The 17,269-nt window shown below is 38.6% G+C and overlaps 1 protein-coding gene across 2 annotated transcripts in view; it reads left to right on the forward strand.

The window, feature by feature from the left end:
* LOC122648964 (kinesin-like protein KIN-UB) overlaps positions 1–16,680 on the forward strand; it is a 101,818-nt gene extending 85,138 nt beyond the window's left edge. For both annotated transcript variants that reach the window (XM_043842297.1, XM_043842296.1), the window contains exons 7-19: positions 4,470–4,619; positions 4,742–4,830; positions 5,323–5,526; positions 6,233–6,379; positions 11,353–11,487; positions 11,590–11,721; positions 11,847–11,985; positions 12,093–12,185; positions 14,905–15,030; positions 15,108–15,233; positions 15,701–15,844; positions 16,087–16,215; positions 16,300–16,680. In XM_043842297.1, coding sequence (XP_043698232.1) covers positions 4,470–4,619; positions 4,742–4,830; positions 5,323–5,526; positions 6,233–6,379; positions 11,353–11,487; positions 11,590–11,721; positions 11,847–11,985; positions 12,093–12,185; positions 14,905–15,030; positions 15,108–15,233; positions 15,701–15,844; positions 16,087–16,215; positions 16,300–16,460 — 1,775 coding nt within the window. In that variant the 3' untranslated portion in view covers positions 16,461–16,680. The remainder of the gene's footprint in view (positions 1–4,469; positions 4,620–4,741; positions 4,831–5,322; positions 5,527–6,232; positions 6,380–11,352; positions 11,488–11,589; positions 11,722–11,846; positions 11,986–12,092; positions 12,186–14,904; positions 15,031–15,107; positions 15,234–15,700; positions 15,845–16,086; positions 16,216–16,299) is intronic.
* The last annotated feature ends 589 nt before the right edge of the window (positions 16,681–17,269 follow it).

Consider the following 17,269-nt stretch of genomic DNA (forward strand, 5'->3'; position numbering starts at 1 on the left):
CTTCAGCTGAGGGAAAATTGAAACCCGGTGGAGGTTGCATATATACTTCCTTTTCTAGGTCATCATGGAGAAAGGCATTCTTTACATCCAACTGATACAATGGCTAGTCTCTATTAGCCGCCATTGATAGGAGGACTCTGATCGAGTTGCGTTTGGCCACATGAGCAAATGTCTCTTGGTAATTAATGCCATGCACCTGACTGTACCCTTTGACCACCAATCGAGCCTTATATCTTTCTACATCACCATCTGACTGATACTTGATTGTGTAGACCCTCCTGCATCCAACTGAAACTCTCTCCCTGGGAAGATCTACTAATTTCCAAGTACCATTTTTTTCAAGAGCCATAATTTCCTCAGACATGGCTTGCTTCCACTTTGGGTCGGACATAGCCTCAATGACATTCTTGGAAAAGGAAACAGAGGAGAGGGCAATAGTAAAAGCAAGACCTGTAGGAGAGAGAGCATCATAGGAAACAAGTTGGGTAATAGGATTAGTGCAAACACTTTTTCCTTTTCTAACTGCAATAGGAAGGTCTGAATCAGAAGGAAGAGAAGGGATGTCACCTGACTGAGGAGGTTGAAGCTTAATGTGGATCCAAAGAGGACTCTTGACAGGTTTTCTTTCCCTTTCCCTTCAAGCATTCACCTCTTTTGTACACAACTAACTCTTTTTCATTGCCAACATCAGCACCTGAATGAGTATCAATGTCAACGAAATCCTTTTTGTATTTTCCAATGTCAAGTAGGAATAGGGAGGTAGTAGGCAAAGGAGACAAAAAGGGGATGACATCAACAGCCTGTTCACTTCCATTAATCTCTCCTTGAAGAGGATGTTGATGAAGAGAAACGAAAGGAATAGACTCAAACAAGGTGACATCTTTGGAGAGAAGTCGTCTTTGGGAGGAAGGGTGGTAGCATTTATACCCTTTAGCAGAGGAGGAATAGCCAAGGAAAAGCCATTTGAGTGCTTTGGGGTCAAGCTTTGTGCGGGTTGATTTATTGACATGGACATAGCAGACACACCCAAACACTTTAGGAGGAAGGGAAAAAGCAGGAGTCTGAGGTGAAAAAGTTTCCAATGGCGATTTAGAGCCAAGGAGCTGAGTTGGCATCTGATTGACTAGGAAGGCAGCAACAAGAAGGGAATTAGACCAAAAAGTCTTAAGAACATGCGTGCCAAAGATGAGACTCCTAGTGACTTCCAACAAATGACGATTTTTCCTCTCAGCCACCCAATTCTGTTGAGGGGTGTCAACACAAACAACTTGATGAATGATGCCATTATCAGTAAAAAACTGTTGGAGCCCCCCATACATGTACTCTCCTCCCTTATCAGAACGAATTATTTAAATGTGAGTACCAAATTGAGTGCAAATCAACTGATAGAAATTTTCGAAACCATCATAAACATCTCTCTTTTGTTTCATAAAAAAAGTCCAAGTGGACCACGAATAGTCATCAACAAAAGAAACAAAATAACGATATCCAGACGAAGAGGAAGTGGGAGCAGGTACCCAAACATCAGAATGAACAATATGAAAGGGAACGGTGGATTCATTGCCATGGTAAGGATAAGGGGAACGACAATGTTTAGCAAACAAATAGGGTTCACACTGAAATACACAGGAAGAAGGAATAGAAGAAAACAAGTGTGGTATTTTTTTTTCATAACACCAAAAGAAGGGTGACCCAAACGTTGATGTCACAACATCACTGAGTAAACAGAACTGTTGTCACTATGCCCACACACGTAGGATTGAGCAGAGATAGAGAGTATGTTCCTAGATCAAGAAGGTAGAGTCCCTTTTCCTCACGTCCACTGCCAATATTCCTGTTTGTCACCAAATCTTGAAAACCACAATGAGATGGAAAAAAGTGACACAGCAATTCAAGGATTTGGTTAAGTGGCTCACAAATAAGAGGTTAGTGTTAAACTGAGGAACATGAAGAACGGAGTCAAGGGAGATAGAAGAAGTGACACAGACACTACTCTTACCAGAAATAGAAGAAAGGGAACCATCAGTAACCTTAACCTTTTCCTTACCAAAACAGATAGAGTAGGAATCGTAACACTGAGATATGTCGGTCATATGGTTAGTGGCTCTAGAGTCAATGACCCACGTAGAGGCAGTGGAAGGAGCAGATGTAGAGGCCTATAAAGTGGAAGCTGAAGAATTTGGCACTACAGGTGTAGAAGTAGATCTATCTAGATATGACAAAACCTTGTGAAATGCTGCAATTTCATCCTGAGTGAGAGATTTGGTGTCTGTCTGTATTCCATATGGAGATCCCATAGGTTCAACCTCAGTCATCATAGTGCGCGCGCTGGTTCCCCCTCTCCTGCTGTCATGCATTCCAGATTACCAGAGGGACAACTATAAAGTATCCAACATCTCTCTCGAATGTGTCCAGATTCCCACAATGGTCATAGCTGAATCTATCCCTGTAATTCCCTTGGGGTGGAACCTGACCTCTTCTTCCAACAACTGACATAATGTAGGAATACACGAAAAGTGGGAATGATACCCAAACTCAATGAGGAGTACACACTCTACCCAAACAGAGACAATCCTTCTCAGGAAAGATTTCTCCAAACAACCTCTGTTGATTCACTAATCCTAGATAGGCGGAAGAAACACACTTACAAGATGGGAGTAACACCCAAAGTCAAATGAGGAATATATTCTCATCCAAAAAAAAAAATGTTTCAAACACTGGTGAACATAGTCCAGCAACCAAACAAGACAAACATCTCAAAGAAATTCAATACCACCACATTCTTTAAGGTATAGCTTCATCACACAACCACTAGAGAAGCTCAAATAATATTCCTCACCAACACCAAGCAGTTCCTCTTCGAAAAAAAATTCCAGCAAGGAAAAAACAAGCTCCAAATGTGAACTCCACTCAAATAAACCCTTCGAAGGGTAACAACATACTTAAGACAACTCAAGGATCCATATGAGACATTCCACAACCAGTTCATAACTGGAAATCATCATCTATTGCATTCCAAATGGGGAGTACACTCTACCCAAAGAAACAAACCAGCAAGCTAATACACCACCAGCATGCAAATGAACAACAGTTTCTTGAAGACAATCAAATCAAAGACACCTTTTGCACCTTAGCCTCATTCCACAACAACCAATAATACTCAAATTATTGAACTCTTCAATCAACAGCAACTATTCAACACATCACAAGTCATTTTAGATTAAATAGAGAAGCAAACCAGAATCTGGCGGTACCTGTAGGGCTGTAAGAGAATGGACTATGCTCCCATACTATTTCACTTCACCAACCGAGTCCCTAGGGGGTTGAAAGAGGACCCCTGGGCGATTCTAACTGGCCTGGTGCCATTGCAAATGGTGGTGCGAGGAGGGAGAATCGAAAGCAAGAAGGGAGGAGCTGGCGGTAATGCTGGCTTGAATTTGTAGAGCTTTGTTCAATTTCTGCAGCCCCAAACTCTCTTCATTATGTCTTGTTTTGGAGAACAGAATTCCATTGAATCTTCTATGGGTAGTTTTCTACATAGTACATCCCCGAATGAAACCCTTTACCTTTCTAGGGTTCCAAAGAGAGGTGTAGAGAGGAAAATGAGCTTGGTTGACTCTCAAACCTTCTCTGATACCAGGTTAGAAACTAGATATGGGTTGATTCTAGCAAAGAACAAGGATTAACATCTAAGAAGAGATGAGAGAGAACTGTTGGTAAGAGAGTGATTATCCTCTCACCTATATTGTTCCATTAATACTTTCTTGGAATTACATATGCCTCCCTAGGGAGGTAAAAGGTAAAAATAACAAAAGATAAAAAATACAACTCAATATGACTTATGATAAACCAGTGACTAAGTAATCTGTATTACATAAATTCTAACAAATCTGACCCTCCCCAAAACTGATGCCTTATTGTTTGCTCACTTTTCATAAACATGGCATTACTGTGTTGATCTTCTACATCATAAATCATGTTCAACTCCGTATCCTTGCTCTAATTGAAACGTTTTCCATTTGAATAGCATTCTGGTTCATTATTGAGATGAAAGGTGATGCAGGATTCCTGTTCCATATCCTTGATGGCCAAGTCCAAGTGGTCCCTTCAATCTGCTTGTATTTCTTATCTTAGGTAGTTTCTTTTTTGAGCGATATTTCTTAGAAAAACAGTATGGGTTTCCTTGGTCTCTTCTGCAACCCCCCCCTAAAATAGTGCATGATCACAACTTCATGGATTTTTTGCCAAGTAGTGATCAAAGTTCTGGACTGATCGTTAAATGCATAATATGAGTCATCAAGTACAAAACTACAACTTATATTTTTTTTCCCACTCCCCCCATCAGTGAAAGTTACATAAAGTTGTGGCAGTGCTTGTCACTGTTCTTCACTATAATTATGCTAATGACTGTTGTTTGAGTAGATTCTTATATTTCTTAGTTGGATTCTTATTGTATTTTATGTTTGCAGGAAGCGAGGGGCATACTTTAGAGGAAGCCAAATCTATCAATCTCTCATTAAGTGCACTTGGAAAGTGCATAAATGCATTGGCAGAAAATAGTGCACATGTACCAGTTCGTGATTCAAAGCTTACGAGGTTGCTTCGTGATTCATTTGGGGGTGAGACTTTCTTCATATCTCTCTAGCTCATCCTGTTTTGCTGCTGCATGAGTTCATCCAAGCAAAGCGAGTGTTAATATGCACTTCTGTATGTCTCACTTGACATTTATTATTTGTTACAGGTACAGCAAGAACTTCATTGATTGTAACAATTGGGCCATCTCCACGCCATAGAGGAGAGACTGCAAGTACCGTAATGTTTGGTCAAAGGGTGGGTTTTTTACAATGCTCTGTTTTGTTCTTTAAAAGTAGTTTATCTCCGGTCTTCCAAACTGCCATTGAAGTTTTATTTTTATTATATATATATATATATATATATATATTAAGTTTAAGCCGGAACTCAAAATCCTTGAAAACTTATGATCTGAAGCACAAGCTTTCTCCATAGAAAGCTGACAACCCAATGTCCCAAGGCACAATAATGTTCGCTTTTTTCTTACTTTTAATGATAGAATTATTGTGATCTATTTTTCACTTGCTATATTGTTTTCGTATTCACTAAATTTTTTGCATGTAACTACTGTATTTGCTACTTATTTGTTTATCTGGAATGCTTGTTACTGCTGTATCTGTGCTTTTACTTCTCACTTTGGAATTATTTTCAGGGGGAGAAAAAAATTCTGCAGACATTGGTAACACTTGATATTACATGATTGGATTGATGTGATCATTGATGTGTTGTTGAAATCCCCCCCTCTTATAGGCTATGAAGGTGGAGAATATGGTTAAGATAAAGGAAGAATTTGATTACAAAAGTTTGTCAAGAAGACTTGAGATACAGTTAGACAAACTTATTGCTGAAAATGAAAGACAGCAGAAAGCTTTTGAGGATGAAGTGGAAAGAATAACTATAGAAGCACAAAACCGTATCTCTGAGGTGGAAAGAAACTATGCTGATGCTTTGGAGGTTAGTTATATTTTGCCTACTCAATAAATTAATCCTGCAACAAAATGAACTGATTTACTGTTCAATCACAATTGTTAGATGATGCACATTGAAGCTTTCTCAGGGTCAACTAGGTTGACCATTTTGTGCTGAAGAAAATATTCTGAATTTTATGTGCGTTTTCCTTGTGCTTTTATTCCTTTTCTTTTCATTCTGAGCCTCTGTCTTGTCTCAAATTGATATCGTCTTATTTCTTTTAAGCTTCAATAATCTATTAACTCCCCAGAAGAAAAAAAATCAATTTATAGTCTCTTTCCTTTCCTACAAGATAGTGGTGATGTCTATTTCCATTTTGGCAAGATGAGTTCCAAACTGCAAAAAATAAAACTGGCATTTGGATTGCTTAGCAATATTCTCTCTTTCCGTAGCTAACAGCTCTCCTTGTATTTTGCTACGTCTCCAATAAAGATGCTATTGATGCATCTATTCTACATTTTGCAGGAAACAATGTTTATGATCTTCCATTATTTTTCAAATGTCAAAGAATTCAAATTTATCCAAAAGAAAGGGACAGAAATCGAGATTTGACTTACAATGTCATTTGATAATGAAATATTTCCTCCATTACTGTGAATGTTTTCCCTTATCTGCACATCAAGCTTGTCAAGTTTGGTTTAACATTGTACTAACAATGTAATCTTTTGCCTTCGTGCATTCTTTTTTCTAGAAGGAGAGATTGAAATACCAGAAGGACTATATGGAATCCATAAAGAAACTTGAGGAACAATGGGTAATGGATCAGCAGAAGCATGGTAATGATAAGCGTGGAGTTGAACATAAAGATGAATGCTTGGACAAAGCGCGTAGCTGGGAGGTTTATATTCACTTTCTGTAACTTTTCTGAAGACATCATCTGGTTCTTTGAATTTGATGTCATTGGTTACTTCTTTTTTATGCATTTCCTCTCTCTCTCTCTCTCTCTTGACCATTCCTCATGCGAACAGCATAGCATAATAACGATTTCATTGTTTCTGGAATGTGGTTGTCAATCTTGATTTAGGATTAATTATACTTTCTTGATTATCTAGTTAATGACATATATAGTTGTCAAGGTGTCGCCTAGGCATCCAGGCGGATTTTTTGGGGTCTAGGCAGCTGTCGCGTTAGTAGTATTGAAATCCTTGGCCCCTATTTATGCCAAATATCATTTAAGTGAAATGAATTGAGTTATTATTCATAAATAAGCAAATACCCCCCCCACCAGTTTGAATCCAATAAAAATAGTTAAAAAAATGAAATTCCAAAAGGATAAAAAGTCAACCCCCAGTTCAAGAACAAAAACTGGATTTTTGGTGATAGGTGAAATTTTCAACTTTCTAATGCTGGGGTTTTTCGCAAATAAAAAAATTTCATAAATCTTAATATGGTAAAAGATTGCTAAAAACTAAAAAAGCGGTAAATATTCATTTGTTTTGACATCTAAAAAAATATTTTCATAAGTGATTTTAACAGCATTCACGCACACCAAATAAGGTTTGACTGGGACATAAATCCTTCAATATAAATCAGATTTAAGCAATCTTGGATTTTTTGGAAAGCTGGTTTTGTGCTCTAACTAATACAAAAAGTCTCATGTAAAAATAAAATCATTTGATCAGTCAAACTTCTTAGAGAACATGAACATTTCTCTAAATCGAGAGCAGTTTAATTACTTATAGATAAAATCATATTTTCTAAGAACAGTATAAACCAAATGTGAGACTAGGTATACCATGACAATGACCAATTCCAAGAACAATATTAACCAACTATATGTTTTGATTATTTCAAACTTCCAATAGCTTGCTTCTTCAGTTCTGCTGTCTTCTGGTTCTATGCTGACTTTAGATGACTTGATGTGGCTTAATATATTGATTTTTGATGACTTGATGTGGCATAGTGTGGATTTTTTATGATATGAGGTATATATTTTAACATACTAAATAATGTTAGAAAAGAGGGGAAATAAAAAATAACACTTGGGTGCCTTGGTGGCATATGCAACGCCTAGGCGGGCGCCTTGTCCCCTAAGTGCTTAGGCACCCCTCCACCGCCTTTACAAATATGATGACATATCACATATCAATGGATATAAGAAAGCAAGAGTGAGGTTGTAGTCGTTTGGTTTATGTTTTTTTGTAAGCTTGAGTACAAATCCACAATGGATGCCACATTTTGTGTTTGCTATTCGTTGAAAATGTTGTAAAATTGTATCCCCTTTTGAACCGTGGGTCAGAGAGAGGGAATAAAATAATGGCATGACTTGTTGTATTGATAGAAATGCCCCTCTATTTATAATAGAGGGGAAGTTACAAGTAGTCTAAGCTAGGCGATGTGAGACTAAAACCCACATAGCCGACATAAGTTAACTACACTTAATAACATAAAAATACCCCAAAAGGACCAGAATACCCCCACGGTATTCAGGTGTACATTATTCTAACACTCCCCCTTAAGCTGGATTATACAAATACTAAAGAAAGAAGATCCAGCTTGGACTAAAGAAAAAAACTCTCTCCATAACAATGCTAACATTCCCCCTCAAGTTGGCGCATACAAGGTACTAATGCCCAACTTTAATAAAATGGGAAAAAATAAGTTGTAGCAGAATCCAGCTCCAAAATGAATGTAGCTCCCAAATAGACCTTCAAGAACTTGAAAAAAATAGACCTTCAAACTTGGACAGACTTGATCAGCAAAAAGGCATCTCTCACCAATCTTTGTCCAATAATGAATCTCTGAATTATAATCTTGAAGATAAGTAACTAGGGTAGCCGGCAAATGAGTCAAGCAGCAGTAAAGATCAAGCAGCGGAAAAAACAACCAAACTGTAGGATCTCATATGGGCAGACAATAACCAAACATCTTCAAAACTTTAAGGCCAACCTCCCCCTTATGACAAACTTTAGCCCAATAACAAAGTAGATACCCATTGGCAATGGTGAAACCTCTGACCTTCTATGTTTTGCACCAAGTGTCCCTGCATGTTCTGCTCCCTGCAATGGCTGCAGGTATACTGTATATAATCCCCCCCTCACGTGTAGTGCACGTGGACATAAGAGAGATGATTTTAGAGATAGGGCAAAACATAACATTCAAGAATTTTTCAATAGCTGCCAAGGGTAATGTAAAAAGAAGAAATGGTAAAGAAGAGAATACCATTAACTTCCAAGGTGGTTATGGGGAATGCAAAAGGTATGTTTTGGGAGGTGGTGAAGGAAAAACAGCGGTGAGATAATGAAGTACGGAGCCAATAATGCAACATATAAATTTTCAACCATCTTCAACTGATCAAACAAACACTTTTGATGGAAACTCCTGCAGGGGAGAAACTCCTAACTCCAATATTCAGATCGGATAAGGATACAGATCTTATTTGATGAAAGGAAAGGCTCCATTTTTCAAGGCTTGATCAATCTTCAAACAAGGAGGAACAATTGTGCAAAAAACTCCAAGGTATAAACTCCCACATGCTAAACAGTACTAACGAAGATATCTGGACAGCAATGGATTGAAGAAGCTTCAACAAAAATTGGATCAAATCTGAATTAGTAACCATGCTAGGATTCAAGCTCCAAGGTGAGCCAGATATGAACCAGAAAAGCTTCATATAACTGAATAGGTTCGTAGTTGCAATCAAGAACCGTGGAACACACTGTTGTAGTCCCAAATAAGCTGATCTCCAGGGTAGCAGATTCGAGTATTCAATAACGAAAGAAATTCGATCTCCAATAGTAGGAAACTCAGTCACAATAATAGGGCAGCAGTAGTCCACATAAAGGCAGCAGTAACATGTCAACTAGTCATGCTTACAGAAGCCAATCAATAACACCGGCTAGGTAGGTATGAAAGCTCAAAATAACCAGCAAATATAAGATAAATAACCAGACAGATCCATAGGTAGTTGAAGCAGCCAGCCATATAGGAACAAGTAAGAAATATAGGTTGATAATTGGAGAAACCGAGCCATAAGAATGAACCTGAATTTTTCCAAAAAGAACTGATGAATGATGCTGAAATAGGGGTTGAATACTCCTCTAATGTTTATAAAACTCTCCTAAAAAAATCAGCAATAGTGGACTGCCCTAACCCTTAGATCGATTATAGTCAGGGTTTTGTAAAAAACCTTGAAAGGGAAGATCGATTGTAGGGAAGGGGGCTTCAACAAAGTGATGATGACTTGTCAAAGGTGATGTCTTCTGGTAATAGATGCTGACCACCACTGATGGAATGGATCTCCAGTTCGAATAACCAATCTCCTTGGTAATTGAGACTTGACCTTCACGTGGGAGAAACACCAAAAAATTGCAGAAAAAAAGGGCAGTAGCTATCATGTGCAATAGACCTTCTTCAAGCCAGGAATAGTTGAAGTAGAATGTCCTTCTTGATGGTAGAAACACCTCCAAAAAACTCCAATAGCAGCAATCAACCCTAACCCTAAAATCGATATGGGTCAGGGTTTTGAAAAAAACCCTAAGAAGAAGGATTGATTGGGGTTAGGGGTCTTCAAACACTTGGAAAGAGGCAAATACTGAGGTCGAGTGGTCTCTGTAGGTGGAGTAATCATCCCTCAAAAAGGCAGCAAGAACTCAAACCTGTAACCCTAATGTCGATTTGAGTTAGGGTTTTAATAGGGAACCATAAAAGGCAGGATGAGAAGATTTTGCTGTAGGGACAGATCTAGCCATCAGATTGTGTTCAAACTGAGGTCGATTAAGGCTTGGATTAGTTGGGAATTATCCCTGAAAAATTAGCTGCATCTGACAAGGGAAGCCCCAAAATCGATTAGAGTCAGGGTTTTGAAAAACCCTGACAAGGTGTGATCGATTTGGGGATTTTGGCTGGAAAAAAAATAATTAAAGATGGAGATAAAGAAAAAAAGGGAAGTTAGGTTTTGGAATTAGGCAGAATAGGGTTGGAAAAGGCTGCATAGGGTGTTCCAAAATTAGAGGATCAGTTTTCATAGAGATCTGATCTCAAAGAAGGGGAACTCCAAATCGTAGAGAAGGATCCAACAGAATTTTATTGGAAAAATTCGAATAGAATGAAGGAGGGCAGCAACTAACTCATTGGATATTTTATTTTCCTCATTAGTGCTGCCCCCTTACATGGGTAAGAAGAAGAAAACCAGTAGGAGGAGAAAACCGAGAAAAGGGAGAAGAAGAGAGAGATCGATTGGAGGAGAAGAAGGGAGAAATAGGGTTTTTTCTTCTCTCTAACCTAGATCAGACCAGCTCTGATACCAGGTTGGTTGAACCGTGGGTCAGAGAGAGGGAATAAAATAATGGCATGACTTGTTGTATTGATAGAAAGGCCCCGGCCCCTCTATTTATAATAGAGGGGAATTTACAAATAGTCTAAGCTAGGCGATGTGGGACTAAAACCCACATAGCCGACATAAGCTAACTACACGTAATAACATAAAAATACCCCAAAAGGACGGGTATTCTGGTGTACATTATTCTAACAATTTCCCTTTGCCATCTCTTTCCTTTGTCTTTATTGAGAGAGAGCGAGAGATGAACGTTTAGAATTTTGTGGTTGTGACAGTTTTTACTGTTGAATGATCTATGCTTGGTTGCATTCTCTGTAATTGGAGTGGGGGTGGGGGTGGGAAGAGGTGTTAACAAAGAAAGACCTATCTCATTGAATATTTAGCATCCATTGACAACTGGTTTTTGTTTGTGAGAATTTTGAGTTGTGTGGTTGTTAAACCATGGTTGATGGAAGCATTTTCTTAATGAATATCCGTTTGTTGAATCGTTACCTTGGAAGTGATCCTTAGAATTTCCATTCTGGTGTGAGCAGGGCCCCTTGGTGTCTGTTTCTGAGGAAGTCATTGAACTCAGACAGTTGCTGAAGAATGAAACTCATTTAAGAAAGGTTGCTGAAGAAGAGGTGAAAAATCTAAAAAGTCAACTAGCTCAAAGGAAAGCTTCTGAGGTCTGATGGATCCATCAATCACTAAGTACTGTTGTTTCATTATCATTTTGTTTCTTTCTAAATTTTTTAATTATTAGTTTCCTGGTATTTATGGTATTATAGGCATCTGGAAATGCTGAGTTACTGAAGCTCCATAAGATGCTGGAAGACGAGGCACGCCAGAAAGAGAAACTTGAAGAAGAAATCACAATACTAAGAAGTCAGTTGTTACAATTGAGTTTTGAAGCTGAGGAGGTATGCTCTTTGTAGAAGTTAAACTTGGTCACTACTTAAATTATATTTCTCTTGGTAATTATGGAATTTTTCAAATATGTACGAGTGTTGTTATCTTGTTTAACGCCTTAGTTTCCTCTTTGTAGACTGGAAGAAGTCTTGACAGAGGTGGACCTGGAAAAATCCTCACTGGTTTGGATTCCCTCATGGCTCAAGTTCGGCATCCACAGCTCAAAGATTCAGGACACGGACAAAAAGCCTCCATTGCAAAACTCTTTGAACAAGGTAATATAAACTGACTGGACACAATGATTACTTAGTTGTCTATCGTTTATGGTTATCTAATAATTTCTGCTAGCTCTGTCTCTCTTTAAGAAATTGTTCTCTTGCAGTTGGATTGCAAAAGATATTGTCTCTGCTTGAATCAGAAGATGCTGATGTACGGATTCATGCGGTAAAAGTTGTGGCCAATCTGGCAGCTGAAGGTAGTCTTTTATGCTACTTTATCCAGTTATGTGCTTCCTTTGTCTTGTGTGCAAGGATTCTGCATCTGGTGCTCCTTGTTTTATGTTGTATTTAAGCATAATCTAGATTAGCTTGATGTGAGTGATGCTGGGTAAAAGGATCTCCTCTTCTTTTACCCTTCCCCTCCTATTGATTATTGTTATTGTCGAGAATAAAACTGAAATGTAGGTAAAGATGGGTTTGTGAGTAGCTGTTTGCACTGAATTCAAGAGGCTAAAGGTAGGAAATGACAGACTGAACCAAGTTTGGATCAGTGAGTCTGAGAATGATTTATGTTGCTTGTATTGGACCATTAAGGTTTGAAGCTGAAATGGAGCTGTAGAATGATTATAAATAGTGATAGATGGTGGTTTTCTAGGAATTGCAGGATTTGAATTGTATGCTGACTTGAAGAATGAGCAGACTTTCTGGGTTTCTGAGATGGAAACTGAAAATTAACAAAGAATTCTTATGAAGTGGATGGTATGTCAACTGCACTGGACAGGGCATGGTCATGAGGAATGTTGCAGTTTTGCTGAATAACTGATATTGTGGTGCAATCCAGGGTTCCAAAAACCTGGTTTGGATTGCTTTGGACCCACTCAAACACTTGCAACAACTCGAGGACTATGAACTATGGCAAAACTGGAATTTCTGTAACAATCCAGGCCTTAATAAAGGTAAGTAACAAGTGGTGGAAGTACCGTAATTTAATGAACCCCAAACTAAAAAGAGAAGGAATTTTACGTGGGTAGAGGTGGAATCACATATAAAGAAAATAAGTAACGTAATAAAGAAGGGATGGGGGGAGTATTTAGGGAATAACAAGTAAACTATCGAGAAAAAAGGGGAAAGGAGACAGTTCTTCCCCTGGAAAACAGAACAGCGGCAAGAAAAGGGGATTTTGCAGAAGGGATCTCCCTTAGAAAAACCTCAATCGACTGGGACTTTGGATTTCAGGTCAACTAGAATTCCTCTCTCATTCAAATATTAACAGACTCAACAATTCAGGAGAGAAGATTTAACACCTGCAACTACACTTGGTGGGAAAGCAAGAACCACATCTGAAGTTTGGTTCGTTTCTCACAGCAAGAAAAGATTTTGGAAGTGATACTCTAAGGTTTGGGTCGCCTATAGGGTGGCAACCTTTGCCTGGAGTCTCATGTGCAAGCAACCTGGTATGAGGTTTTGGTCATTCTTTTCTTCTCAGCCAAATAATACAGTCCAGCAGAGACACGGAAATAAATGTATGAAATTTTGGCTAAGGAAAATACGGAAGAAGAAGTAGAAACAGAGGAAGAAAAACACAGGAGAAGAAGGGGATCTCGCACAAGGAAGGAAGAAGATGAAACTTCTCACGCTACGGACAAATCACAGTAGCAACTCAAAACTCTTTCACTTCATTCAAATTCATTCTCGATGTTGTATTGTATTACATGTTCAATATAAAGAAAAAAGCAAACATGTTAATGGAAACCAACTAAAATAAGTAACTGACAATCCCAAGCAAATCCCCTGCGTAGCTACCCAACCTTCTAAAATAAAGAGAATAAAATAAAGACTACATGAAAATAAATATCCTATGTAGCCTACCACATAATGGAATAAAAAAGATCAGAAATAAAGTCCCTGCTAGCTGAATAAGAAACTACCAAACGTCTACCAGCCCTTGCCAGACCAGAAAACTGGTTTAGGACCGGTTCTTAGTTTGGGCCTCCAAAGTGGGTCATGTCTGTCCAGCCAGACCATAGCCTTTACATCAGATTGGTATCAGTCTATTAGGCTCTTTCTCACTGGATCAGCTGATCTGAGCCGATCCTGTATGGTATTTGCGAAGGAATGATCCAGGGTCTGATATCAGTCCTTAACACCTCATCTGAACTTTCTAATCCAAGTGATTGTATTTGCACCAATCATAGTTATCAAGGCGTCACCTAGGCGTTGTCTTGGATTCCTTGGTCACCTTGGATGCCTAGGCGGGCGCCTTGCCGCCATGGTGGTGCCGCCTTGAATTTTGACCCTCTAAAATGCCATGGTCGCCTTCCCGCCTTGATAACTATGGCACCAATCAAGTGAGGAGTCAAATCTCATATCAGCAATCAGCTTGACAGTAACTTCACTGCAGAGTATTAGTTGTACATAGTTACATGCACTAGATTAATGACCTTTCCATTGGAGATTGAAAATATACACTCATTAATAAGTAGGTATTCTCAAACTAAAGTGATTTAGAAAACCAAACAAATTTTGTATACACAATAGCAATCCTGTTTGAGTTGGCAAATTCTCTCTGATATGGTGTTCAAGTTGTCTAGTTTCTGAAAATGTTTTGGGCTTTTGTTTAGATGTATTATTTGGTTTGTGTCTAGAAGCAGGATAGGTTCAGTTCTTGGACAATATTGTTTAGAATGGAGCACTCTAAAAGCTCTGAAAAATATTACCTAGGTCAGATAGTTCAGAATCATCTGATAAGGCTGATTAATTCCATGTGTAGTTTTTTGTGAGGATCATTCATCTGTTGGTCTTGATTTTTGAACCTAATAGGCTGAATTTTTAGGTTCTGAGACCTGTGTATGGCTCCTGTTGCATGATCCAAGATGCTTCCTGCATATGATTTGTTTTCAGCTGGTGTTAATCAAGCCAAACAGTACTGATTGTTTTATTTCGGCTGGTGTTGATTGATTATGATGACATGTGCAGAAGCAAATCAGGAAAAGATTGTCGAAGCTGGTGGTCTTACATCCTTGTTAATGCTTCTTAGAAGCTCAGAGGATGAGATGATACGCAGAGTAGCTTCTGGTGCGATTGCCAACCTTGCAATGAATGGTAAGTTTCAAAATGTCTATTTTCTGATGTTTTATGATTCAGATTCCTTGCTGTTTACCTTCATCTTTTTGTTTCAGAAACCAACCAAGAACTTATAATGGCTCAAGGTGGTATTAGCTTGTTGTCAATGACTGCAGCAGATGCCGAGGATCCACAAACTCTTCGAATGGTTGCTGGAGCCATTGCAAATCTCTGTGGAAATGGTAAACTGCCTTGTATCTTTTGTTCGTTTGTTTTTTTTTTCCATTTAGTTGCCAGACACCTGGCTGGTAGTGCCATAAAACTTGCAGGAATTTGTAATCAACTTATCTTGGAAGAAACATAGGCGTGGAAGGAAACTGTTGATTCTAATTTTTATTGTGTTTGATTCTCTTGATAAGCAAAGCTCTCATCTTCATGACAAACACAATATTTTTTGGTGTTTGTATATTATAATTGGTAATCTTTAGTGTAGAAGCATCACTTCACGTATGATGGCCTATTTCGGTAGCCAAGGCATCTAAGAAAGTCTGCATGTTTCAAAGCAAGATCGAAATTCCATGTTAAAAAATATTTTAATACAAGTTGGAATGTGTATGATTATAATGATCTTCAATTCGTATGATGGGAAAATGTCGTGAGAACCACAAGAACCTTTTGTCACTAAGTACTTCTATACCTGGTTGTCTAGACAAGCTACAAATGAAATTGAGAGGTGAAGGTGGTATTAAAGCATTGCTTGGAATGGTGAGATGCGGACATCCAGATGTTCTTGCCCAAGTTGCACGTGGAATTGCTAACTTTGCAAAATGCGAGTCCAGAGCATCTACTCAAGGTAAGTACCTAATAAACAGATAGTTTTGGGATTTATTTTCTTATTGTATTTGTGAAGTTTGAGTTATCAAATTCATTCTTGAGCCAAAAATTCTCAAGCATCTCTTGTTCGAAACTTAAATTCACATATGGATGGATGGGCTATGAAAAGTACGATATTCTGCACTATTTTGTCCCTTTCAAGTTGGAGTGAAATTGACCATGAGGGTATGCGTACTAATAATGTTACTGTTCACACAACAGGAGCAAAAACTGGCAGGTCTCTCCTGATCGATGATGGAGCACTTCATTGGATTGTACAGAATGCGAACAATGAAGCCTCACCAATCAGACGCCATATTGAACTTGCACTCTGTCACTTGGCACAACATGGTCAGTAAACTTAACTCTTCTGATGCATAAGACATGGAATCTCCTCAGACTTTGTTGCTTGAAAACTTTGATTTTATTCTGCAGAGGTGAATGCAAAGGATATGATCAGTGGAGGTGCTCTGTGGGAGCTGGTCCGTATTTCACGAGACTGTTCTCGAGAGGACATAAGGACTCTTGCACACCGTACACTAACTTCCAGTCCCACATTTCAAGCTGAACTGGGGCGCTTACGGATAGAATGTTGAAGATTGCTTCTGATGAGCAGCTTGTGATATATTTTGCATGTAGACCACAGTTGGGGACGTGTGCAGAAGCTTGTTATTGACCTCACTGTGAGGTGGGCGAGGGAAAGAATCCATCCTTGGCAAGAATAAGCCGGCCTATATGTTTTGTTAAATGGGTTTGGGCTTGGGTTTGATATCCATAATCTCTTGGTGAATATGTTTATTAATGTATTTTGTATTGTCTTTTCTTTTTCTTTGTGTTGAGTGGGCGAAAAAGGAGGGGGGGGGGGGGGTTTGCAAAGATACATGCTGTAGAAATTGATTTGTATATGCAATGAAAATGAAAGATTTTTCTATTATCACATCTATGAATGGACCTAAGCATCATTTGGCATTTATATCATGTTAAAAGATTTTTGTATGCCCCCTCTTTAGTAGAGGGTGGGCCTTGGCGCAACCCTAAGGTTAGTCCATTGAGACCTAATAGTTGCAGTTTCGAGTCGGGAAACAACCTCTGCATGAAGCGAGCGGAGTTAAGGATGTGTATATTATGATCCTCACCCCCCACAGTGATGGGTATATGCATTCTATTGGATCTGTCGATATGTATCATATCTTTATGATACTTAAAAAATGTATCGACTTTACCTATTTGATATGTGATCTTATGTGGTCGATCCATAATTGGTATCTATATAGTTGATAGGCATTTGTTTTGTTTTTTTTTTGTTGACATAATCAGCTTAATTCTTTGGTTCTACTAGCGAAAGAGACTCTAGTAGTGTGATTTTCATCTTAATTTGGGGATTAAGCAGCCTGCAATCAAGGAT

Source organism: Telopea speciosissima, chromosome 1 (assembly GCF_018873765.1).
Source record: "Telopea speciosissima isolate NSW1024214 ecotype Mountain lineage chromosome 1, Tspe_v1, whole genome shotgun sequence".
NCBI lineage: Eukaryota > Viridiplantae > Streptophyta > Magnoliopsida > Proteales > Proteaceae > Telopea > Telopea speciosissima.